Genomic DNA, 25,824 nt, shown 5'->3' on the forward strand with positions numbered 1-25,824 from the left:
ATGTCTATGTAGTACCGGTAGGCAATAGTGAATGTATCATAGCATACGGAACGGGCAGTGCGCAGGAGCGGTGAAGTGGAAAATCGAGGGGAAAGAACGAAGCAGCCGCTGTCGGATTCCTATTGCACGCGTCCATAAGAACACCAGTAAAATTCCACCAGAAGAGGAAAAGGGGGACAGGAAAGACAGCTTGCAGGCATCATCGTTAAGAGGGAACCACATAAGTATGACCGGACAGTAAATTGTTCCACGAATCCATTATTTCCCATCATATTCCACTGTCATAGATCTGAATGCAGATCCTATGTGCGCACGCAGGAGCACAAAGCGGAGGTTTGGGAACCAAATTGTGTCCAACGCCAACACTGACATCGGATGTGCAGTATGTATGGAGCGGTTTCATCTTGACCACGGCTTATAATCACAGTAACCAACGATTCATTATTTACCTACAACATCTTAATTGCTTGATGGGGCGTGGAAACAATTTCAACTTTTAACCCAAGGTGTAGACTTCACAGATGAGGACAGTGTCGAGCCAACCTGCATTGATTGCTCTAGCCTGGGAGGGCGATGATCAGCAGCGACGCACCAAATAATAAACTGTTCAAAACCTGAACTGCGACGGACGCGTTTGGTTAGAAGATGATCCTGTGCGTAATTGTTTTTTAGCAGACTGCTTTTCGGATGAAGATCTGTTTGTAGTGATTGAAGTGACATTATTCCTCTCTATTTTCATGGATTTGAAGTGGTAACAGTATGTGGAGAGAGGGGACAATGCATGATTAGTTCGTTACAGAACGCACTTTCCACGCCTTATTTCCACTTCCGAGATATTGCCCACAACATAAGGCCAATTACTGCAACTACAACGAAGTCCTGTACAGAAATAGATTTTATATTGAACCCTTCAGATTATTTCTCTCGCGGCTGTCATCGTAGTATGTCTGCACTTCGAAAGAAATTTGGGGACGATTATCAGGTAGTGACCACCTCATCCAGTGGGTCTGGATTCAACCAGCCGGCACCAGAGAAGAAGAAGAAGAGGCAACGCTTTGTGGACAAGAACGGGCGATGTAACGTCCAGCATGGAAACCTGGGTGGTGAAACCAGTAGATACCTTTCCGATTTATTCACTACGCTGGTCGATTTGAAATGGCGCTGGAATTTATTTATCTTCATCCTAACATACACGGTGGCATGGCTCTTCATGGCATTCATGTGGTGGATCATAGCCTACATCAGAGGAGACCTCCATCGAACCCACGATGACAAGTATACGCCATGCGTCGCCAATGTCTACAACTTTCCCTCCGCGTTTTTATTCTTCATAGAAACGGAAGCCACGATAGGATATGGCTATAGGTATATCACGGACAAATGTCCCGAGGGGATCATTCTCTTTCTTTTCCAGTCAATCCTGGGATCAATCGTTGATGCTTTTTTGATTGGCTGCATGTTCATTAAGATGTCCCAGCCCAAAAAAAGGGCAGAGACCTTGATGTTTAGTGAACATGCAGCTATTTCGATGCGAGATGGAAAACTAACTCTCATGTTCAGAGTCGGCAACCTGCGTAATAGCCATATGGTCTCCGCACAGATCCGCTGCAAATTGCTGAAAGTAAGTGGCACTTCTACGGCCCTATGCACAACAATATTTATGTATCTAAACGTTAGTACCCCATTTACTTCTGTCATGTGAGTGTAAGTTATTCGTTTACGCCATAATTACACATAAATTACACATAAAATACTTAGAGGATTATTATAAAGTTTATTATTCTCTGCTGATATGATCTTTTAATACCAGTATTGCTCTTTTATCACTTTAGAGACATTTCTATTGATATTAATGTGGGCCTAATTAAACATAGATTCATGGATTTCTAGAGCCTACTTTTATGAACAGTCGTTTTTTCACTTTCTTTGCAAATAGGCCTACCAATGTGAATTAACACACAAAGCAATTGATTCCAGTGAAGTTTAGTGGCAATGCTATTCATCTATAAATACACATTTGACCATTATACAGGCCCCCTGAAGTAGAAGAGAGTCACTGGGTCATTATTAACGTCTTATGGTGTGCCTTTGATGTGGCTTGATGTGCCTGATTAGCTATAGCCAGAGCTATATATGTGTGGCTCTGGCCATCGACATTGATTTACTAACTCTGTATATTTACTGATGATTGGTTTCTTTAATTGTTCACAAAATGTGGATAGCTTTAAGTATGGCTCACTGGGTTGCAGTAGTTAAACTGTTTGTCCCCCACGCCTCTCTCTCTCTCTCCCTCTCTCTCTGTATACTTCCATAGTCTCGTCAGACGCCCGAAGGTGAGTTTCTTCCACTGGATCAGTTGGAATTGGACGTGGGCTTCAGTACCGGGGCGGATCAGCTCTTCCTGGTCTCACCACTCACAATCTGCCATGTGATTGACACTAAAAGTCCATTCTACGAACTCTCCCAGAGATCCATGCAAACAGAGCAGTTTGAAATTGTGGTCATATTGGAAGGAATAGTGGAAACCACTGGTAAGTTATCACAAATACCTTGCTTTTCTTTCTTGCAGTATTATTAAAAACAATAGGCCTATATCTATGCCCTGAGATAAACTAGTGGAGAGTGTTTTGCTCTGGGTAAAGTTATATGACAGCAAAATAAATGCACCAGTATGAGTGTTATGATGATGTGAATCAATATAACGTGAAGTTGCAGGTGTATACTGTAAGTTGACCCAGATGGGCCTCTCCATTGACCCCTGGATGTTAGTGGATGTCATTGATTGCATGCTATTGATGTGCTGTTGCACAACTGGATAGGTTATAAATAATATATGTTCTGATTGATTTTACTTTTGCAGTGGAAATGGCAACAAAAACAAATTGCAGTTGGATATGCTCAATCTCTTTTGAATTTGGTTGGCCTGTGTTTAATACAGTACATCAACATGGCACGGTATTCAATTATGTTTCGTTTATCTAAAGAGCCAGTCCCTTGATAGATTTGTATAAATCATTTTCAACTTTTTTTTATGAGATCTCCTAAAATAGTTGCTGTCTAGGGAACAGTTTTGCTGTTTTACAATACAACTTCATACTCTTCTGGGGGTATACTTTGCTTTCCCAATTGTTTTTTTGAAATTGAAACTTCAATTCAATAAAAACAGTATTGACACTTGAGAAACATTTTGGTTGTTGTGATCATATTTCAAATTCAACTGTTTCATTTGAGACAGTTAATAAAGGGCTGCAGGGAGTCCTTTAAGATTGTGGAATGACATACCAGTCCTGTCTGATGCAATACAGACCACTGCAGAAAACAGTTCTGTTGATCATGAAAAAGTTGGTCCTGTACTCTACTGTGCGTATGTGGCAGTGGCATACGGTTCACGTCATGTCATTATATATCCACCAAAGGACCAAACGCTTTTCGGTCCTCAGATTTCTCAAAAATCCCTGTTTTCAATGTAGATTTGTGTTGATGAAAAATATAGTGTCGATGAAAAATCAGTAGCAACTGACATGCAACTTACTGACACAACTCATATTGTATATAAACATTTAATAGGACTATTTTATTTATGAGGGGTTACATATTGATGTTATGTAGAAAAAAAGGTGCGGAGAAATGACTGTATGATATAATGGTGCTGCCTTGTAGAATATATCCTTACAGCTAGTTATGTCATCATCTTTTCCCAATGTTTTGATCAATTGGTCAGTCGTCAACACAGAAAATTCTAGAATGCGGATAATAATTTCAAAACATACACTTTGGAGGTAAAGGTTCACATGTATCGTATGCATTGGGCACAACAACAAAATTAGACAGCAAACACATTTTGTAATTGTAATTTAACATATTTTTTATATTTTCTCAATGTCAAGATTCATTCTAGATACAGTAGTAGTGTAATCTCGACCGTGTCAATGTGAAGTTAAAAATGTATGTACAGTGAAAGTCTAACCCTCAGACACTTTCATTTCGTTCCAATGTAACTCTGTTTCCATGGCAACCTCTCTTTGAGCGTTCCGCATTTCAGCACTGCACCTGAACTTAGATTTTATGCCTATGGTATGGGGAAAACTGTAACGCAATGCAATTTTCAGTAATACACCAGTGAACATGTGGTAACCGTACAAAAAAAACAACAGAGGTCTACTGACAAAATAACCTGATATTAAGATAACTACTTTTCTGAGATCAAATTAGGAGATGGACTCGTGAGAGCTACCGTGAGGTGTTACAGGGCTTAATGAGTGCCAGAACAAGTGAATCAAGTCTGAGCCAGATAGAATGTTTATAAAATATTAATTCAGAGACTTGGCATTTACTGGTGTTAGCTAACAGCAGCATTTAATTTTTTTTTTTTTTTACATGTTCATAGAAAATCAGCTCTCTTCATATTCACATAATGAGCTTATCAAATGACATCATCATCACAACCTCTCGTGATATCATAAACTGAGAAAGTCAGCTCCACATGGCTTCCCATCTGTTATGTTATCAGAAATTGGAACATAGTCACTGCATGCATGAAAGTATTATACGAGAGTGTTACAATATAATAATATAAAGAACTAGAAAAAAAATACACTTTTCATATTATTTAAATACCTTTATTATGATGGCATGTTCAGTAGAACAACATTTTTTTTAAACGTACGTTTCTACATATCCTTCGTTAGGGAGTACTGATTCAAGTGTTATAACATTGTCCTTTACATATTTGAAATTGATATAACAGATAGGATTGTTTAATCCAAATTGTTAAGGTTTAGTTCCTTCTATAAATGTTTTTTTTTTTTTTTAAACATTCAGGGGAACACTATACTGAATCACTGAGTTGCAATAACATTTTCTTTGTATTATGCAGAAGTGAAATTGCTCAGACTGCAATTGCTTTACCACTCGTCTGTTCAAATGGTATGCCAATTATACACAGTACATCTAACATGCAATTTTGTACTTTAGTCCCATTCTCTATCTTTGATCAGCTCAGTTACATGACAAACAGGCTGGGATTTTAATTTCATGGCAAACTGACTTTGAATGCGTGATTGACTAGAGGAAGAATGCTGTCAACAACACGTTTCAGCCTGAAAAGTTGTGTCTCGTTCTTTATTAACAAGACGCTTCACAGTTCAGCAAAAAAATGAAAAAATTGTGAAGCACTTAATTTAAGTTTCGTGTTCACTCATCAATTATGTTTAGAAACACAGTGGCTGGCACATCAGCAGAAAATGAACTCTGTGTGAAGACTTCGATGTGACTATCATGCAAATGAAAATGATTGATGGGCTATTAGGACCATGCTGTGGCATTTACATGACGCTAACAAGGCGTTTACAAATATTTTCCCGAACAACTCCAGCCGAAAGCTACAGTGGAACATTTTGTTAAGACTATTTGAAAAGAGCAATCCCCATATTGCGTTGGTCAAAAGTAGTGCACTACATAGGGAATAGGGTGCCATTTGGGAGACACATAACTCGTTAGCTGTGCATTGACGTGGCTTGTTGTCTTGGCTTCCTCTCTGCCCCCTCCATGACAGCACGAGCCTTTTTCACGATTCACTGCTATTGGAGAAAAATAGAATCTCCCTTGTTATTGTTTTTCTGCTATTTGTTTATGCTAAGACGTGTGGGTGGCATGAGACTGTTGTGGACTTGAATTGATTTAAAGTGCATTTGATGTTTATTCATGTGTATCCGTGAGCATATAAATACAGTATGTTTGTCTGTGGAAATTCTAGTATTGGATGAAGAAAGTGTTTTTAGAGTTACACGTAGTCTCACAGTTTGGCTTATCCTGTACCAAATATTTTGCCCGTTGAATCACTTCGCTAGTATAATGCATTGGATATGGACAACCTTGGGAATTATGTTATTATCATGTGTCAATGTACATCATGATTTATGAGCCACTTGAATTATATTGCTGTATTTCTGTAACAGATGTGAGATGGCTAGCTAGTTAGCGGGGTGCGCGCTAATAGCGTTTCGATTGGTGACGTCGAGGGTGACTGTTGTCGAAGAGTGCAGAGGGCCCCTGGTTCGAGCCCAGGTAGGGGCGAGGAGAGGGACGGAAGCAATACTGTTACATTTGCAATGGATTTTCCCATCTTTGGCTCAATGTTCAATATTAAACAAAAATGCTGCATATTGGACAAAAAGTATGAAAAAAAAGAAATGTGTAATGCATAACTAAGACAGTGGGCATATTGTCTTACGTCATGTCGCTGGCTGCTCTGTCCCCGATCTATCCAGACTGACTTGCTGCATTCTGGTAGAAGCGATGACCAGTTAGTTCTATGAGGGCCCAGGGAGACTCTTCCATTTAGGGTGGAAGAGCTAACATACCCAGGAAAAATTGGGAGATGCCATATGCTTTCCCTCATCATCTTTGAGCCCCTCGATGACAAGTGATTTTCCAAACGGCAGTTACTAGCCACTGTTCGCGCCCTCAGCCTGCCCAGGTTTTTTTTTTTCAGGTTAATGTGCCTATGGCTTTTCACCTGTCACCTTCCCTAGAAGGGCGTCCCCGTCGTTGTCCATGTATGCGCGGTGGGCGTCTACCTGGAATGTAGGAGAGCTCGGGCAAGAGTGTCATGCTCTTCGGTCATTGGGCAACCACCCTCAGAAGATACCTGACGATATCCTGCCGGAAAAGAAGCATGCTTGAGAATAACCAGAGGGCCGGAGAGTGGCTTCTTTTAAGGGAGGTGAGGGTCTCACCTCATTCGCCACTCTACCAGTCTGTCCCCAACATAAGCTTTTGATTGGTCCTTCCAAGAGTAGGCGATCCTTTGCGAATCCCCCACATGTGAGATATCGCACTCATAATATCAGAGATCCAGGGCTATGTAAGTTTTGCGAGGGCATGGCCTAAAAGCAAACAAAGTTGTGTGTCTCTTTTTTAAATATTTAAATTGTTGTATTAATAGTATCCACATACTGCATTATGAATAAACTTTTCCGTTATAATCTTGAAAGTAAAACAAGCAAAGAGGAGTTTGTCGTGCACAAAGAGTCGCAGCAGAATAATGAATTCAGAGAAATGGATACATCTCGTGTAGCAGATTTGCTGAGAAGTCAGAGGCAAATAGTGGCGGAATGGAGTTTGTGATTACACATCACTGTGAAAGGATAGACAGGCCGCTGGAGTAAGTGAGCATAATTCATTCCGAAAGATTACACTCAGAGCATGACCGCGATGATCCCCGCTCTCCATTCCGCCCCGCACTCAAGCACTCTGCGGTTCAAGGGTTAATGTGGGTTCAGCCGAGGGAAGTAGGCCTTCTGAGCAGGTGAGAGCAGGAGTCTCCGATTAAATCTAATGTGCCCAGGGTCAGAGCACGGCAGAGTCACGGCCCTCCCCACGGGTGCGCTGATAAGACGCATAAAGACGCTTTCTGTTCTCCAGTGGGTTACAGTGTTTTTTATTTATTTGTTTCGTTTAACTTTTTTTTAACAACCCGTCTCACGCATTTCATTGCATTAAGAAGCCGCGTTGGAGCTTAAAGTTTTTCCAACGCCAATGTTAATTGTGATTAGCGACCAAATTTAGTGCGAGAATCTTTTTGAAATGTCATTTTTTCTCTCAGTTTATAGTATAGCACATTCACTCGGTAGTACATACAGTACTGTACGTCTCATGCTGGAATTGTTTTTAATAACTCAATTGAGGTACTGTACTTTCTGTTATAGACTAAATGTATATTGTGTTGAATTGCACATGACCAGTTTGCATTTAAGAGATATCCACTTAGTGACAGCCTACTTTTGTCTAAATTTGTCCCACTGTGAGAGAACGTGTCGATTCAGACAACACACTGGAGACCTTTACCTTACCTGAAGATATAGTAATTGCACCAGGAATGGACTCCACATAATGGGCATTGGGTTGAACCAGCTATGACATGGAGGATTCTTTATCCCCTTTCCCAAGGGGAAACAAGCTTACATTGTGTCTTTGGGGATTTGTCAGGTCTCTGTTGGACTGTAATAAATCCTGGGAGGGAGGGAGGAAGGGGTGTGGCATGACTCGGAGAGCCGTCACTCTACTTAAGAGTTGGAAATGATTGGCTCTTTCTCTCCAAGGACCTGCGTGTGTTTTGGAATTAACATGCACGTCTAATAATAATGGATTGTGTCTAGTAATATTGCCAATCATACCGTTTAGTGCCTACCCCCCCCAAGAAAAAAAAGTTCCAAGAGGCTATTTGGCTGTCCCCATAGGGTAACCCTTTTTCGTTCCAGGTAGAACCCTCCCTGGAAAGGGTTATACCTAGAACCCCAAAAAAAGGTTTTTTAAAGGGTTACCCTATGGGACAGCCCAATAACCATTTTAGGTTCTAGAAAGTGCATAAAGGGTCCGTTAAATTGTTGATCATGTTGCTCCTTTTATCACCCAGAACTAAAAGGAAACCGACAAAGATCTTGGTTATATGAAAGACTCACGAAGGATGGGTAGGCTAGAGCTTGGTCAAAACTGACTGAAGATGGTGGCTCCACAATAACCATATGTTATCGTTAAGTGACAAAGGTTGTGCTCTGCTTTAAAATATATATGTATATATCATTTTTGTGTCGTACGCTGGATAGGTGTGGTGAAATGCATTGTTTTACAGGGTCAGCCATAGTAGTACGGCACCCCTGGAGTAAATTATGTTCAAGTGCCTTTGCTCAAGAGCACCTCGACAGAGTTCCGCCTTGTCAGCTTGGGTATTCGAACCAGCGACCTTTCGGTTACTGGCCCGATGCTCTTATTGCTAGCCTAGCTCTTAGTGTTTTGGTCACTGTGCGGTATTGATTGATAGTGTCTGAGTGTCCCTGAAGTGCACGTTAATCGATCTAGGTCTAAACAGACACAGCCACGTTGACATTTCGTCTTTTGGATGCGCTTCTAGCGAGACAATCCTTAGGGGGATGCGTGCTTTCTATTTCAGTCCCATTGACATGCTGTGGGGTATTGGACCTCACTCAAACCACAGTGAGAAAACACAAGCTTAACTGAACATGCGATATCCCGTTTTTAAATGGCCACACTCCGAGTGTGATTTCTCTGCCACCCATTAGTTGGTGTTTGGCTTCAAGGCTATCGATCAATTGCCCCCCCCCCCCCCCCCCCCCCCCCCTCACCCACCATCACCACCACCAACACCCTCTTTCCTTCATAATGTCTGTTTTTTTTGCTGCTTGTTAATGGTCTTGCTGTTGTGTAGAGCCAGCCGTATGGTCTGTCACCTCACCCTGTGTAGAGGCTTGGCAGGCAACGACACTCTCCTCTCTCTCACACACACACAGCCTCTGCTCCTCTCTGCTCTACTCTGTCTACCTCCACACTGATGTTATTGCCCGAGTATTCTGGCTCTCTCAACACCCATCCCCCATAGCAGTACATTTCTACACCATTTTTTCTCCGCCAGTATATTTCCTTCTCTGTGTTTTTGGTTTTTTTTTGCACACATTTTGCCTACCGCATGTCGTATAACGTGAAATAAACTCGGGATGCAATAAGCTCGGGATGCAACCGTTACAAATTGATTGAATACTTAAATAGTATTACAGCTGAGAGATTTTGTATTCATCTACGACGAATGAAAGAGGAAAAAGCAGGCCTCTAAAAGAATACTGGGTTTCTTCTCAGTGTACCGTTTGATGGTGGTCTCCATAGCAACAGATTATCTGTCTTAGAGAGGACTTGTGCCCATAACAGATGTATCTGTATCAAAATGAGCTAAACAGTTCTCATATCCTCTAATAGACACAATTTGTTGTGTCCTTTCAGGCGTTTCATAGGGAAATGTTTTTGTATATTCAGCTGTTAGGAAACCCAAAGTGCTGTACTCAGCACAGTAGTATTGCTGTACTGTATGGCTGGTGAATTCAAATGTTCCTTCTCCATTAAAGAGGACATCTCTTGGATGCTTATTCCCTCTCTCTTTTGTCAGTTGTCCTCCATGCTGCTCTAGCTCAGTGCATCTCTTTAATATTTGATGCCACTGGGCCAAAAAGCAGTCAAGCAGGGATGTAATTCTTCTGCTTTTCAGCAACAGCCTTCCACATGATGCATTGTTATTTAGCTGTTGCTGCTCACCGTTTGGTAAATAACTAAAGCTTTCATATGTTAATGTGAATTATCACAGAACTGAATCTTAACGGTGCAAGCATGAGAGGGTTGACTCATGATTATCTGTATTCACTGTCCAGAGCGCAGATTCACAGTCTTGCTTCCGCCACCGTTTTCTTCACAGACAATGCTTCAGTTGCTTCTAAAGCCTGTATACAGTGTTGATAGCCGTATTCTGGTGAGTGAGGTTGCATGGATGAGTGTTTGTTGCATGCGTAAAGGACGTTATGCTGCTTTTAGCGCGTTCCATTTCCTCCTGATTCGGCTCACACCGAGGGGGCGAACCCAGGACCTCTGCCTTGCTGGAACACCTGACCGCCCTCCTGCGTCTTACCAGTTTGGCGCCACGAGAAAAGCTAGCCATTCGCTGACAAGTGGGGAAACTTCAGGCTGAGGAGTAAGTTTCACACATCCCCATGTGCTACACTCGCGTGCTTGCATGTGTGTGTGAGTGTTTGTGAGATGATTTCTTACATCTGCAGATCCTTGTCTGTGAGAGAATTGAGAGGTCGGGGAGGAATCTTTACGCCCACCTTTCTCCCAGTGACTTGGACTGTGGGAGTCGAAGTGCAGAAAAAGGCTAATCTGAATAACGGGCAATCAATCATTTGCATAAATATGTAAATTCGTTGCTCAATTTGCATTGCTCTATTTTCCAAAAAGTGCAGGTGGTTGTGAGTGTTTTTTTAAAAAAATAAACAGTTTTCGGAAGTCAAATGATGTGTATGGATTTGTTGATATGTAAGATCTGGATTGAATAAAACAGGCGTCTATCTAAAGCCAGGATGCAGGACTCTGGTCCTTGAGGTGTGGAGACAGTGGAGTTGAGCCTGACCTCCAGTATACGTCTGAGCCATGCAGCAAACAGATATAATCCTCTGCTCCTGTGGCTTCTATATCCTGGATAAGCTTATGTTAGAGACTCTCTGCTCCATGAATGCCAGTAAGTTTAGCGAGCCACCATTGTTGTTTCTGTCGCACTGCTTTGCTTTATCTTGGCCAGGTCGCAGTTGTAAATGAGAACTTGTTCTCAACTAGCTCACCTGGTTAAATAAAGGTGAAATAAAGTAAAAAGCAGAAACTATTGGCAAGCTTCCCCTTAGTTTATGTTCCATTCTCACCACTTAAAGAATCAATTTTATCTCCCTGTCGCCTTAGTGACTTGGCTGCTTCTTGACTTTGTTATTTGAACCACAAAAGCTAGCTCAGTGTTATCCTGCAGTACTCGCTAGCTACATTCACTCACAAAGTACTAGCTTTTGATAGACTCCCAAACATACAACCTTAGAGAGATCAATTTCCTCTGCCCTTAATACTCTCTCAATGGCAACATGTTATTGCATGAGAAATATAGTGTATATTCAATTTGAAGAGCAAAATTCCTTTGGTATATTTACCAGTTGGTATATTTACCAGTTGTAAAAAGAAGGGAAATTGAGTCTTTTGTTTGCAGCTCAGTTTTCTTTACTAATAATCTGATATTTGAAAATAGTATTTGTGTTTTGCAGGGCTTTCACGCTTCAAATCCCGTCTATGATTAAAGCAGTCCCTGTCTATCTGATTTCATCATCTAATTAAAGTGAAATATTCCGCAACATCCAATTTATGGCGCAACATCCAGTTTATACAGAGGAGGCATGATATAAAGTAATGTTACCAATCTCCTGAGATGTCTCTAAAACAAACTGACACCACTATAGGCGTTGTTTCTTTCTCTAAGACTTGTTTGGATCTGGTATCACAGGAGGTTGGTGGCACCTTAATTGGGGAAGACGGGCTCGTGGTAAAGGCTGGAGCGGAATTGGTGGAATGGTATAAAACACGGGTTTCTATTTGTTTGGTGCCATTCCGTTCGCTCCGTTCCAGACATTATCATGAGCCGTCCTCTCCTCAGCAGCCTCCACTGTCTGGGATAGACTGTGCAGATCACGCAGTACACATTACAGAGTATACATTAGAACATCAAAGAGAGTTCTGTACACAAAGCACAGTCTGTGTCCGGGAGGATGAAAGAGCCAGACAGATGGTAATAAAGGTACCTTTCACTGTGCTTATTAAATATGGTATTTGTAATATGAGCTGACGTCAATGATAAGGTACTACATAGGATTCGATCAAAACAAATGCACTTTGAGGAGCAGTGATGTGCTGGAAAAGGTCAGGGGCATACAGGCATTCAAACCAGTTCACTGTGGTCAGGAACTAGGGGTATAATGTATCATCCAGTATTGAGTGATAAAACCAGTGGTTTTATGGATGGTTGTTTCGATTGGGATGGTCAAAGACAAGAAATATACTTTTGTGTTTACTGTAAGTCCGCCACATTTGCCTCGAGTTGCGCACAAAGGTGACAATCCAAATAGGCTTCATATGGTGTGTTTAGGCTCACGTACCATTGGTAGATTTGGTTTCCATAGGAACACACCATTCCAGGCAGGTATGATGATTACGTGATGTTTTATGCCTGTTGGTACACTACATGACCAAAAGTATGTGGACACCTACTCGTCAAACATCTCATTCCAAAATCATGGGTATTAATATGGGGTTGGTCCCCCCTTTCCTGCCTTAACAGCCTCCACTCTTCTGGGAAGGCTTTCCACTAGGGACTTGCTTCCATTCAGCCACAAGAGCAGCAGTGAGGTCGGGCACTGATGTTGGGTGATTAGGCCTGGCTCGCAGTCGGCGCTCCAATTCATCCCAAAGTAGTTAGATGGGGTTGAAGTCAGGGCTCTGTGCAGGCCAGTCAAGTCCTTCCACACTGATCTCGACAAACCATTTCTGTATGGACCTCGCTTTGTGCCCAAACTGTTGCCACAAAGTTGGAAGCATAGAATCACCTAGAATGTCATTGTATGCTGTAGCGTTAAGATTCCCTTCACTGAAACTAAGGGGCCTAGCCCAAAACCATGAAAAACAGCCCAAGACCGTTATTCCACCTCCACCGAACTTTACAGTTGGCATTATGCCTTCGGGCAGGTAGCATTCTCCTGGTATTCGCTGAAACCCAGATTCGTCTGTCGGACTGCCAGATAAGTGTGATTCATCACTCCAGAGAACGCGTTTCCACTGCTCCAGAGTCCAGTGGCGGCGAGCTTTACATCACTCCAGCCAATGCATGGCATTGAACATGGTGATCTTAGTCTTGTGTGCGGCTGCTCGGCCATGGAAACCCATTTCATGAAGCTCCCGACGAACAGTTATTGTGCTGACGTGCTTCCAGAGGCAATTTGGAACTCGATAGGGAGTGTTTCAGCACTCGGCGGTCCCGTTCTGTGAGCTTGTGTGGCCTACCACTTCGCTGCTGAGCCGTTGTTGCTCCTAGACGTTTCCACTTCACAATAACACCACTTACAGTTGACTGAGGCAGCTCTAGCAGGGCAGAAATTTGAGGAACTGACTTGTTGGAAAGGTGGCGTCCTATGACGGTGCCACATTGAAAGTCACTGAGCTCTTCAGTAAGGCCATTCTACTGCCAATGTCTGTCTATGGAGATTGCATGGCTGTGTGCTCGATTTTATACACCTATCAGCAACTAATTTGACGGGGTGTCCACATACTTTTGTATATAGTGCATTAGGAAAGTATTCAGACCCCTTTACTTTTTCCACTTTTTGTTACATTATAGCCTCATTCTAAAATGGATTAAATAGTTTTTTCTTCTCATAAATCTACACACAATACGCCATAATGACAAAGCCAATGTTTTTTTGTTGTTGTTTTTTACAAATGTATATAAAAGAAAAATATGAAATATTACATTTACATAAGTATTCAGACCCTTTACTCAGTACTTTGTTGAAGCACCTTTGGCAAGGATTACAGCCTCAAGTCTTCTTGTGTATAACGCTACAAGCTTGGCACACCTGTATTTGAGGATTTTCTCCCATTTTTCTCTGCAGATCCTCTGAAACTCTGTCATGTTGGATGAGGAGCGTCGCTGCACAGCTACTTTCAGTTATTTTCAGAGATGTTCGATCAGGTTCAAGTCTGGCTCTGGCTGGGCCACTCAAGGACATTCAGAGACTTGTCCCGAAGCCACTCCTGCGTTGTCTTGGCTGTGTGCTTAGGGTCTTTGTCCTGTTGGAAGGTGAACCTTTACCTCACTATGTCCTGAGATCCTGAGCGCTCTGGAGGAGATTTTCATTAAGGGTCTCTCTGTACTTTGCTCCGTCATCTTTCCCTCATTCCTGACTAGTTTTCCAGTCCTTGCGCTAAAAACATCCCCACAACATGATACTGCCACCACGATGCTTCACTGTTGGGCTGGTTTCAGGAATTCAGGCCCAAGACTTCAATCTTGGTTTCATCAGACCAGAGAATCTTGTTTCTCATGGTCTGACAGTTCTTAAGGTGCCTTTTGGGAAACTCCAAGCGGGCTGTCATGTGCCTTTTACTGTGGAGTGGCTTCCATCTTGCCACTCTAACATAAAGGCCTGATTGTTGGGAGTGCTGCAGAGATGGTCGTCCTTCTTGAAGGTTCACCCATCTCCACAGAGGAACTCTGGAGCTCTGTCAGAGTGACCATCGGGTTCTTGATTACCTCCCTGACCAAGGCCCTTCTCCTCCAATTGCTCAGTTTGGCCGGGTGGCCAGCTCTAGGAAGAGTCTTGGTGGTTCCAAACTTCTTCCATTTAAGAATGATGGAGGCCACTGTGTTCTTGGGGACCTTCAATTCTGCAGACATTTTTTGGTAGCCTTCCCCAGATCTGTGCATTGACACAATCCTGTCTCTTAGCTTCATGGACAATTTCTTCAACCTCATGGCTTGGTTTTTGCCCTGACATGCACTGTCAACTGTGGGACCTTATATAGACAGGTGTTTGCCTTTCCAAATCATGTCCAATCAATTGAATTTACCACAGGTGGATTCCAATCAAGTTGTAGAAACATCTCAAGGATGATCAATGGAAACAGGATGCACCTGAGCTCAATTTGTGTCTCATAGCAAAGGGTCTGAATACTTATGTAAATAAGATATTTCTGTTTTTAATATATAATAAATTTGCAAACATTTCTAAAAACCTGTTTTCGCTTTGTCATTATGGGGTATTGCGTGTAGATTGATGAGGAAAAACATGTATTTAATACATTTTAGAATAAGGCTGTAACGAAAAAGGGAAAGGGTCTGAATACTTGCCGAATGCACTGTACAGTATATAGTGTAGCTTATTATACTCATCTAAAATGCACAGCAAAGCTGCTTGGCTGTGTTTAATTGTAGTCGTATCACCTCCAAGTTTCCAAATGGTTATGATAGCAATTTGTCTGTAATTGTGGCTTTTCCCTATGGGTGAAAAGGAAAGCACAGAGCAGCCTCTTCAGTGAGACTGTTGATGGCCTTTAGTGTATGGATGCAGGAATGTACCCACTTACACGTCACCACTTTACCTTTTTGCCATGCTGTCGATGGTGCTATTACAAAATTGCTGGGCTTTCCTCCAATACGAGGCCGCTCAATAGGATGCAGATCAGAAAATAGAGAGTTACCCAACAGGGAATCAGAAGTTGATTATCTGATTTCAGATGAACTGTGCGATTCTCCTTATGTGTGCCAATTTCTATAGATCACTGAATGTGATTATGTTGCAGAGTTAATGGAGGAAAGTTATATTTTTGTAAATTTGTGGTAGAATTTTCCTCTATTTCCTCCATCCTCCACTCTATTTGTGTTCATTTGTGCTAGAATTAATGGAGGAAATGTCTGTTTCTTGCTTTAATAATCTCCTGTCATGCTCCGGACCAGTTCTGTTGAACTTTGTCACAATATTTGAATATCCTCTACTGATTATTTTCCATTGAGTGGCGTGTGATATTGACTTTTAATATGTTCTGTGTATCTCTGGCAGTCTTTGGGATGTGACTCTTAGCCCACTGCTGACTAAAATAGCAGAGAGGCTCAGTTGGTAGAGCATGGCGTTTCCTACACCAGGGATGTGGAGTCGATTCCCGCTACCACCCATACGAAAATGTATGTACTCACTGCTGTATTTCGCTTTGGTTAACGGCGTCTGCTAAATGGCATATAATATAGTTTTTATATTGGGAAAAAGTACCATAGCTAGATCATATCAAATCAAATCACATTTCATTCGTCACATGCGCCGAATACAACAGGAATACAACCTTACTGTGAAATGCTTACTTACAAGCCCTTCACCGACAATGCAGTTTAAGAAAATACAAAAAAGAGTAAGAGATAAGAATAACAAATAATTAAAAAGCAGCAGTAAATAGCAATAGGGGCTATATACAGGGGGTACCGGGGGGTACCGGTACAGAGTCAATGTGCGGGGGCACCGGAGTTGAGGTAATTGAGGTAATATGTACATATAGGCAGAGTTATGTGTGACTATGCATAGATAATAACAGACACGTAAACATTAGATGTTCAGGAGTCTTATGGCTTGGGGGTAGAAGCTGTTTAGAAAGTTCTTGGACCTAGACTTGGCACTCCAGTACCGCTTGCCGTGCGGTAGCAGAGAGAACAGTCTATGACTAGGGTGGCTGGAGTCTTTGACAATTTTTAGGGCCTTCTTCTGACACCGCCTGGTATTGAGGTCCTGGATGGCAGGAAGCTTGGCCCCAGTGATGTACTGGGCCGTATGCAGTACCCTCTGTAGTGCCTTGCGGTCGGAGGCCAAGCAGTTACCATACCAGGCAGTGATGCAATGCTCAGGATGCTCTCATTGGTTCAGCTGTAAAACCTTTTGAGGATCTGAGGACCCATGCCAAATCTTTTCAGTCTCCTGAGGCTAAATAGGTTTTGTCATGCCCTCTTCACGACTGTCTTGGTGTGGTTGTACCATGTTAGTTTGTTAGTGATGTGGACACCAAGGAACTTGAAGCTCTCAACCTGCTCCACTACAGCCCCGTTGATGAGAATGGGGGCGTGCTCAGTCCTCCTTTTCCTGTAGTCCACGATCATCTCATTTGTCTTGATCACGTTGAGGGAGAGGTTGTTATCCTGGCACCACACTGCCAGATCTCTGACCTCCTTCCTGTAGGCTGTCTCATTGTTGTTGGTGATCAGGCCTACCACTGTTGTGTCATCTGCAAACTTAATGATGGTGTTGGAGTCGTGCCTGGCCATGCAATCATGGGTGAACAGGGAGTACAGGAGGGGACTGAGCACGCACCCCTGAGGGGCCCCCATGTTGAGGAACAGCGTGGCGGATGTGTTCTTTCCTACCCTTACCACCTGGGGGTGGCCCGTCAGGAAGTCCACTATCCAGTTGCAGAGGGAGGTGTTTAGTCCCAGGGTCCTTAGCTTATTGATGAGATTTGAGGGCACTATGGTGATGACCGCTGAGCTGTAGTCAATGAATAGCATTCTCACATAAGTGTTCCTTTTGTCCAGGTGTGGAAAGGGCAGTGTGGAGTGCAATATAGATTGCATCATCTTTGGATCTGTTGGTGCGGTATGCAAATTGGAGTGGGTCTAGGGTTTCTGGGATAATGGTGTTGATGTGAGCCATGACCAGCTTTTCAAAGCATTTCATGGCTACAGACGTGAGTGCTACGGGTCGGTAGTCATTTAGGCAGGTTGCCTTAGTGTTCTTGGGCACAGGAACTATGGTGGTCTGCTTGAAACATGTTGGTATTACAGACTCAGACAGGGAGAGGTTGAAAATGTCAGTGAAGACACTTACCAGTTGGTCAGCGCATGCTCATAGTACACGTCCTGGTAATCCGTCTGGCCCTGCGGCCTTGTGAATGTTGACCTGTTTAAAGGTCTTACTCACATCGGCTGCAGAGAGCGTGATCACACAGTCATCCGGAACAGCTGATGCTCTCATGCATGCTTCAGTGTTACTTGCCTCGAAGCGAGCATAGAATTTATTTAGCTTGTCTAGTAGGCTTGTGTCACTGGGCAGCTCTCGGCTGTGCTTCCCTTTGTAGTCTGTAATGGTTTGCAAGCCCTGCCACATCCGATGAGTGTCGGAGCGGGTGTAGTACCATTCCAGCTTAGTCCTGTATTGATGCTTTGCCTGTTTGATGGTTCGTCGGAGGGCATAGCGGAATTTCTTATAAGCTTGTGGGTTAGAGTCCTACTCCTTGAAAGCGGCAGCTCTAGCCTTTAGCCCAATGCGAATGTTGCCTGTAATCCATGGCTTCTGGTTGGGGTATGTATGTACAGTCACTTTGAGGACGACGTCCTCTATGCACTTATTGATAAAGCCAGTGACTGATGTGGTGTACTCCTCAATGCCATCGGAAGAATCCCAGAACATATTCCAGTCTGTGCTAGCAAAACAGTCCTGTAGTTTAGCATCTGCTTCATCTGACCACTTTTTTATAGACCGAGTCAATGGTGCTTCCTGTTTTAAGTTTTGCTTGTAAGCAGGAATCAGGAGGATAGAATTATGGTCAGGTTTGTCAAATAGAGGGCGAGGGAGAGCTTTGTACGCGTCTTTGTGTGTGGAGTAAAGGTGGTGTAGAATTTTTTTCCCCTCTGGTTGCACATTTAACATGCTGATAGAAATTAGGTAAATCTTATTTAAGTTTCCCTGCATTAAAGTCCCCGGCCACTAGGAGCGCCGCCTCTGGATGAGCGTTTTCCTGTTTGCTTATGGCGGTACATACAGCTCATTTAGTGCAGTTTTAGTGCCAGCATCGGTCTGTGGTGGTATGTAGACAGCTACGATAACAGGCACGCTGTTATTGGTGGTAAAATGATACAAGAATTATTGAGGGTTTAAGCAAAATACCAGTGTAGAAGAAGTGTGCTTTTGCATGTGTACACCAATACTAGACCTTTGAGCTTACAGTATATGCCTGCTGGTCAACATGTTGTGTGACTTTGGAAGATTATTGCAGTGTGACAACTTCATGATACAAATGACTACAAGATTCCCTGCACTTAGCCTCAATTGGCTTCTCAACCTCAAGTCCTTATTATTACTGTGGACCCCAGTCATTGAAGCATATTTCCATATGCCGAGAGCACTCAGAAGTGCAGAGCGATAGGGCAGAAATAATGCCCAGAATACCCTGACCGTACTCAATGTTAATAACTCTGGCACATCTGTGACTTGACTGTGACTGTTAAAAAACTGTTATCAGCGCATTATTGCACGGACCTTGGAAACACTGGCAGAAACGAAGAGGATCATAGCTTCAATTAAGATTAGCAATACCTAGTGTACCATGATCTTTAGTCTCTTTGAATGCTTACGATTCATTTATTGCTGCCAGGGATTTATTACACTATCAATTAGTATATGGGGTATTTATATCAGGGCAACCACTCAGCTTTTAATGGACTTCAACAGACCTTCAAGATCACAAGTGCCTCCAGCTTTGTAACAGCTTGGATACTTAGTTAAAAGGAAAAGGAAGACGTGGCTCAGTTCAATGTTCTGGACTGACAGATGATAAGCTGTGCATCTCATCTCTGTTAGAATTTGTTTCTATTGATTCATGAATTGTGGGGCGGCAGTGCAAAATACTGCTTTCAGCAGCCATGTTTTCCTAGACATTCCAAAGAACAAAAGGTTTTGCATGGAGCTCCGCGCAGGGTGAATTGATACAATGCAAGTATTCAGATCATGTGATAGTAATTACGAAGGCATCTGCCGAATAACAGTGGCGAGAGGGTTATCACTGAAGATGAACCTGTAACTTTATGTAAAACAAATGAATGTTGTTGCTCATTAATTCAACCCTCATCATTTGACTAATTGTATTCATTTGTTTATGGGGATACGGGTGGAGTGTTTGTTAAGCATTCATTTAATTCAACGTCTCCAGTAACAAAAACAATGAATGCCTGGTGCTCATGATCGAGTGTATCTTGTTTAATCTATGGAAAAACAAACCTTATGAACTTTGAACTTTCCTTCACAGACCTGGACGGGCAACATGGCTGATCACACTGACCTTGCTAAAAGAGTAGCCCACAAAGCTCTCTTATTTTAACGCCATCTTATCTTTGTTATCGTATCTTCTTTCCTTAAAAGCAACTTTTAAGGAAAAAATAAATAATGCATGAAATCTGCTTTGGTCAGGCTGAAATTCTTCAGGCAGCACTATGAGGACCTAATTACCCACTTGTCATAGGGACATTAACATTTTGAGACCAAACATGTTATATAACAGGCTTTGAATTGGAAGTCCCATAAATGGGGATGAATATTTGTTTCTCAAAAAGATATAGGAGTTGTCAGGAAAGCCCATTGGACCCATTGCACCCTTATCTTTGCGAAGCCTCCTGTGGTCCGTCACTTAAGGGATTTGATCATCTGAATCTGCTCTTTTGTAGTTCCTAACCAAGGTTACAATGTGGACTAAATTGACATGTAGCTAAAGACCCCGGGTGGCTTAGATAAAAGACATCTACTTATTTAGGAAATTGTTTTTAAAGTGCCTTAACATGATTCAGTGCCTCTGAAATAGCAATTGTTTCCCTGTCAATGCAAGACAAAATGAAAACAGTATTTGAGGAATAAAGACGTAGAGGCATTTGTTTATGTTGTACTCCGCCAAAGACAATGAATCCCACTCGTGTGCACTGTACTGTATGCATTTTGTATTAGACGAATGCTTGTAGTTTCTTATTTTCATGCTCCCGGTATTGTTGCTCATACATTGATGAGAACAAGGAGCTCGATAGAAACCTGTTGCAGAATGTGCATAAAAGTGTCACCTTTAGTAGTTGACTATTTTAGCACTGACGTAGTGAATGTTTTACCAATAACAGAGGTAAAACATTGTGTGCTTTTTCATTTTGTTACAGTTTGTTTGGGAGAGAAAATGGTTTAGTTATTTTCTCATCAGACAAAATCTATACAGGATAAGATCTCTGGGAGCAAACAGTGTTTACATTGTAGTGCTTTTCATCTTAAAAGTAATTGCTGTATGGACTCCTTCACTCACTCAGCTATCCTCTGCGTCTTTCTCAAATTACTGAGGAACTTGCTCATTAGTGTTGTATGGAATCTGAAAATCAATGAAGTGTTTTTTTGAGGCAACTTTCTGTGTGTCAGTTTGTGAGTGATATTGTTTGTTGAATGGAAATAATCTTTGAGGAACACTTCACTCTTGTGACTGAGCTGAGGGCACTGCGTCAGCCATGTAATTGAATCAGGGTTGCTCTTTGATTCTGAAGTGTTTGTTTATGTATTTGACTAGCATAGCATTAATCTCCATAGCATTAGCCTTGTCTGCCTTGTCCACAGACAATTGTGCATAATTCCCTGCATAGAGTCAAAGTCGTCAAGTAAATTTCCTGAAATAAAGACATGGAAATAAAGACATGAACTTTTTGTTGTTTTTTGTTGTTTTGTCTGTGTTCGACAGGGATGACTTGCCAAGCGAGGACTTCTTACACTGAGGATGAGGTTCTATGGGGACATCGTTTCTTCCCAGTCATCTCCCTGGAGGAGGGGTTCTTCAAGGTGGACTACTCCCAGTTCCACGCCACGTTTGAGGTCAACACTCCCCCGTACAGCGTGAAGGAGCAGGAGGAAAACCTGCTCATATCCTCTCCTCTCATGGCCCCGTCCCTGTGCAACAGCGGCGAGGGGGGGGGGAACAGCTCCATGGACTGCCTGGAGACCCTGGAGGACAAGGAGAGCACCACCACCAAGCTGCCGTCCAAGCTGCAGAAGATGCAAGGGGGCGGCTGCGGACGGGACGGGCTGCCCATGCCTAGGAAGCTGCTGAGGATGAGCTCCACCACATCGGAGATGATCTACCCCGGGAGCATGGGGGAGCTGCCCATGAAGCTGCAGCGCATCAGCTCCGTCCCCGGCGTCTCCGATGAGAAACAGGTGAACAGGATGGCCTCCAAGATCAGCTCCGATCACATCAGCCAATCCGTGGCAGACTTGCCCCCCAAGCTGCTAAGGATGCAGGGGGGAGGGGGAGTAGGGGGCCGAATGGACGGACACCTGCCCCCGAAACTCAGAAAGATGAATTCCGACCGCTTCACGTAGAATGGGCAACCAGTTTTAACTTATTACACCCCAGCCCTTTATTATTTCTAATTTATTAAAGGACATGATTCTTATATTCAAGAAAATGTAGTATATAAATACGTACAGATAAAGTATACCTTGATAGAACACCGCAGATTTGTTCCTGGATATAAGTATACATGCTATGATGAAAGACAATGTATGATAAGCACAATCTGGCACGTACGTTACACTAAGTGCATGTAAAACATAGTTTCTTTCATTTCTGGCATGACATTTATAGATATATTATTTTACAGAGATGATTTGAGCAGGGATATTACTTCCAATGGATCTGAACAGTTGCACAAAGCCATATGGTTTACAAAATGGAAAACCTACACAACATGGGACTAATTTGCGGTGAAGAAGGGTACATACATTCGATTTGAGTTGGCTGCTTTTGTTGTTTAATGTAAAATTGTGTGGCAATGTTCTGTTAAAATGCATGCTACTTTTATTACTTAGCTATACAAAGGTAATAGACACAGATGTTTAGCCTTAACTATATTACCTTGTTTCCATTTCCACGATTGTTCACAGCTGTATTTTTGGTATTTTCATGTATAGGATGATATTTTACCATGTGCAATTTTAAGAACTTCTTAGTTCAGCAAGCGTACTGTATGTTGCTGGATGATGCAATCTTTATTTGAAAATGCATGATCCATATCATATGTTTTATTGGAACTGGGCACAATCTTATTAAGCAACCTGAACTCACTTTTCAAGGTAACACTTATGTTGAAAGGGCCAGTACTATCAATCAAATTCAATCAAATGTATTTATAAAGCCCTTCTTACATCAGCTGATGTCACAAAGTGCTGTACAGAAACTACAGCCTTATAAGCACAACACAGTACACTCTTTATGGCAGTAAGCATTTATGGCTTTTCAACATAAATGTCCTGAACAGTACTGTAAATTACTCTTTTACATGGAAGGAAAACAACTAAATCCATGGTCACGCATGCCTTATTGAACAGTACTGTAGTTTGGAAGTTCAAATGATTATTCATTCTACATTTAATTTAACGAACATGTGCACCAAAATTTCAACTTAAGTGTTACTGCAGAAATATAGATTTAGAGGTGGACCTACAGCATATTTAGGAAAAAGTCACCACCTTTTGTCTTAAGAGTCCATATGCTCCCTGTTTAACTAAAGCAATAATGTTATAAGGACTATACTCTTTATATAGCCACAGGGTCTGCAGCAGCCCAATAACCATTATATTTACTGAATCCATGGAATCTGGTTCAACTAAAAGCGCCAATGATATTGTATGATCCTCAAACTCTTCAGGAATAAAGATCTAAGATCAATTCTTGACATGTTGATTTAATGGGACACGGGTAGCTAGCTTTTTGTGGACACTATCAAAGAAATAAAAAGGCTTGTATAGAAGACAAAAACATGACAAAAGCCCTACTTGTTATGGATATTACATGTGGTGCATTCGGAAAGTATTCTGAACCCTTAACTTTTTCCACATTTTGTTAGGTTACAGCCTTAATCTAAAATGGATTAAATACATTTGTTCCCCTCGTCTACACACAATACCCCATAATGACAAAGTGAAAACAGATAAAAATTTTGGGGGGTAAATTTATAAAAAAATTAAAACATAAATACTTTATTTACAGTATTCAGACCCTTTGCTATGAGACTCGAAATGGAGCTCAGGTGCATCCTGTTTCCATCGATCATCCTTGAGATGTTTCTACAACTCGATTGGAGTCCACCTGTGGTAAATTCAATTGATTGGACATGATTTGGAAAGGCACACGTCTATAAGGTCCCACAGTTGACAGTGTATGTCAGAGCAAAAACCAAGCCATGAGGTTGAAGGAATCTGTGCCTCGACACAGGAATGTCTGCAGCATTGAAGGTCCCCAAGAACACAGTGGCCTTTATCATTCTTAAATGTAAGAAGTTTGTAACAACTAAGACTCTTCCTAGAGCTGGCCGCCCGGCCAAACTGAGCAATCGGGGGAGAAGGGCCCTGGTCAGGGAGGTGACCAAGAAACCAATGGTCACTCTGACAGAGCTCCAGACTTCCTTTCTGGAGATGGAAGAACCTTCCAGAAGAACAACCATCTCTGCAGCACTCCACCAATCAGGCCTTTATGGTAGAATGGCCAGACAGAAGCCACTCCTCAGTCAAAGGCACATGACAGCCCGCTTGGAGTTTTCCAAAAGGCACCAAAAGGACTCTCAGACCATGAGAAACAAGATTCTCAGGTCTGATGAAACCAAGATTGAACTCTTTGGCCTGAATGCAAAGCGTCACATCTGGAGTAAACCTTGCATCATCCCTACGGTGAAGCATGGTGGGGGCAGCATCACGATGTGGGATGTTTTTTAGGGTCAGGGACTGGGAGATTAGTCAGGATCAAGGGAAAGATGAATGGAGCAAAGTATAGAGAGATCCTTGATGAAAACCTGCTCCAGAGCGCTCAAGACCTCTTACTGGGCCGAAGGTTCACCTTCCAACAGAACAACGTCCCTAAGCATAGGGACAAGTCTTTTCGGGACAAGTCTCTGAATGTCCTTGAGTGGCCCAGCCAGATCTCAAACCCGATCAAACATCTCTGGAGAGACCTGAAAATAGCTGTGCAGCGACGCTCCCCATCCAACCTGACAGAGCTTGAGACAGAGCTTTCTCCCATTCTTCTCTGCAGAGAAGAATGGGAGAAACTCCCCAAATACAGGTGTGCCAAGCTTGTTGCTAAATACCCAAGAAGACTCAAGGCTGTAATCGCTGCCAAAGGTGCTTCAACAAAGTACTGAGTAAATGGTCTGAATACTTATGTGAATGTGATATTTCAGATTTTTTCTATATAAATGTGCAAAAATGTAAAAAAATAAAAAATGTTTTTACTTTGTCATTATGTGGTAATGTTTGTAGATGGACAAAATGGGGAAAAAAAACGATTAAAAAAACGATTTAATCAATATTGGAATAAGGCTGTAATGTAACAACAATTTGAAAAAGTCAAGGGGTCTGAATACTTTCCGGATGCACTGTAATAATATCTAAAGGTATGTATTGAATGTATGGATAAGAACGACTGGCTTTATTTTATAAAGGTACCTAAAATGGTTTATTATATACAGTAAGTCAATGCAGTATCATATCAAGCTTGCCATTGGATTAAGTCTGTTCTCTATCCAGAGATAAGCTTTAGTTCAGAATCTTAAATAAGCCTATGTGACATGGATCATAGTAGTAGAGCTCCTGGTGCCATTATCCTCAGTGCTCCTGAAGTATAGACTAAATCCTCATAATGCACCTTAAATCAGCACTTACCTCAGCTGAGCCAATTTCCCTTTATCATCAAGGAAATCTTTGCACCAGGTGCCATTTGCCTTTATCATCTGCCCTCAGAACGCCAGTGTCGCTGAGGTCTCTATCCATTCAAGGTTTCATAACTGCACCCAGAAAAACTGCACCCATACTGTATTCCTTGACTTACTGTATGTGAACTTTAAAGACATGTACATCTTTGTCATATGTTCTCCTTTCCTACTGTATGAGAGGCAGGTAATAGCAGAAACTCTGACTTATAATTCTGCTCAGATGTGTTGGTGGAATTAGAATTAGCAGACCTATATGAAATGAATGACTCTGCTGATGTGTCTCTTTGTTTCATTGACATTGCCTGTATCTGTTGGTACTAACTGTAAAGAGGGTACTACAATAAAATACAAAATGCTTGTTGATA

The 25,824-nt window shown here is 42.1% G+C and overlaps 1 protein-coding gene across 1 annotated transcript; it reads left to right on the forward strand.

The window, feature by feature from the left end:
• On the forward strand, positions 1 to 25,824 carry LOC106581825 (potassium inwardly rectifying channel subfamily J member 3). Its single transcript, XM_014164207.3, has 3 exons — positions 1 to 1,621; positions 2,315 to 2,531; positions 21,436 to 25,824. The coding sequence occupies exons 1-3, from the start codon at positions 782 to 784 to the stop codon at positions 22,071 to 22,073; spliced, it is 1,695 nt and encodes a 564-aa protein (XP_014019682.2). The 5' UTR covers positions 1 to 781; the 3' UTR covers positions 22,074 to 25,824.

Source organism: Salmo salar, chromosome 21 (assembly GCF_965601325.2).
Source record: "Salmo salar chromosome 21, fSalSal1, whole genome shotgun sequence".
Taxonomy (NCBI): Eukaryota; Metazoa; Chordata; class Actinopteri; order Salmoniformes; family Salmonidae; genus Salmo; species Salmo salar.

Bases quoted from the DNA above. Each gene is read 5' to 3' on its own strand.
- LOC106581825 (XM_014164207.3), top strand. From the start codon at position 782: ATGATTAGTTCGTTACAGAACGCACTTTCCACGCCTTATTTCCACTTC. The intron at 1,622-2,314 runs GTAAGTGGCACT...ATACTTCCATAG, and splicing joins TCCGCTGCAAATTGCTGAAA to TCTCGTCAGACGCCCGAAGG. The intron at 2,532-21,435 runs GTAAGTTATCAC...TGTGTTCGACAG, and splicing joins AGGAATAGTGGAAACCACTG to GGATGACTTGCCAAGCGAGG.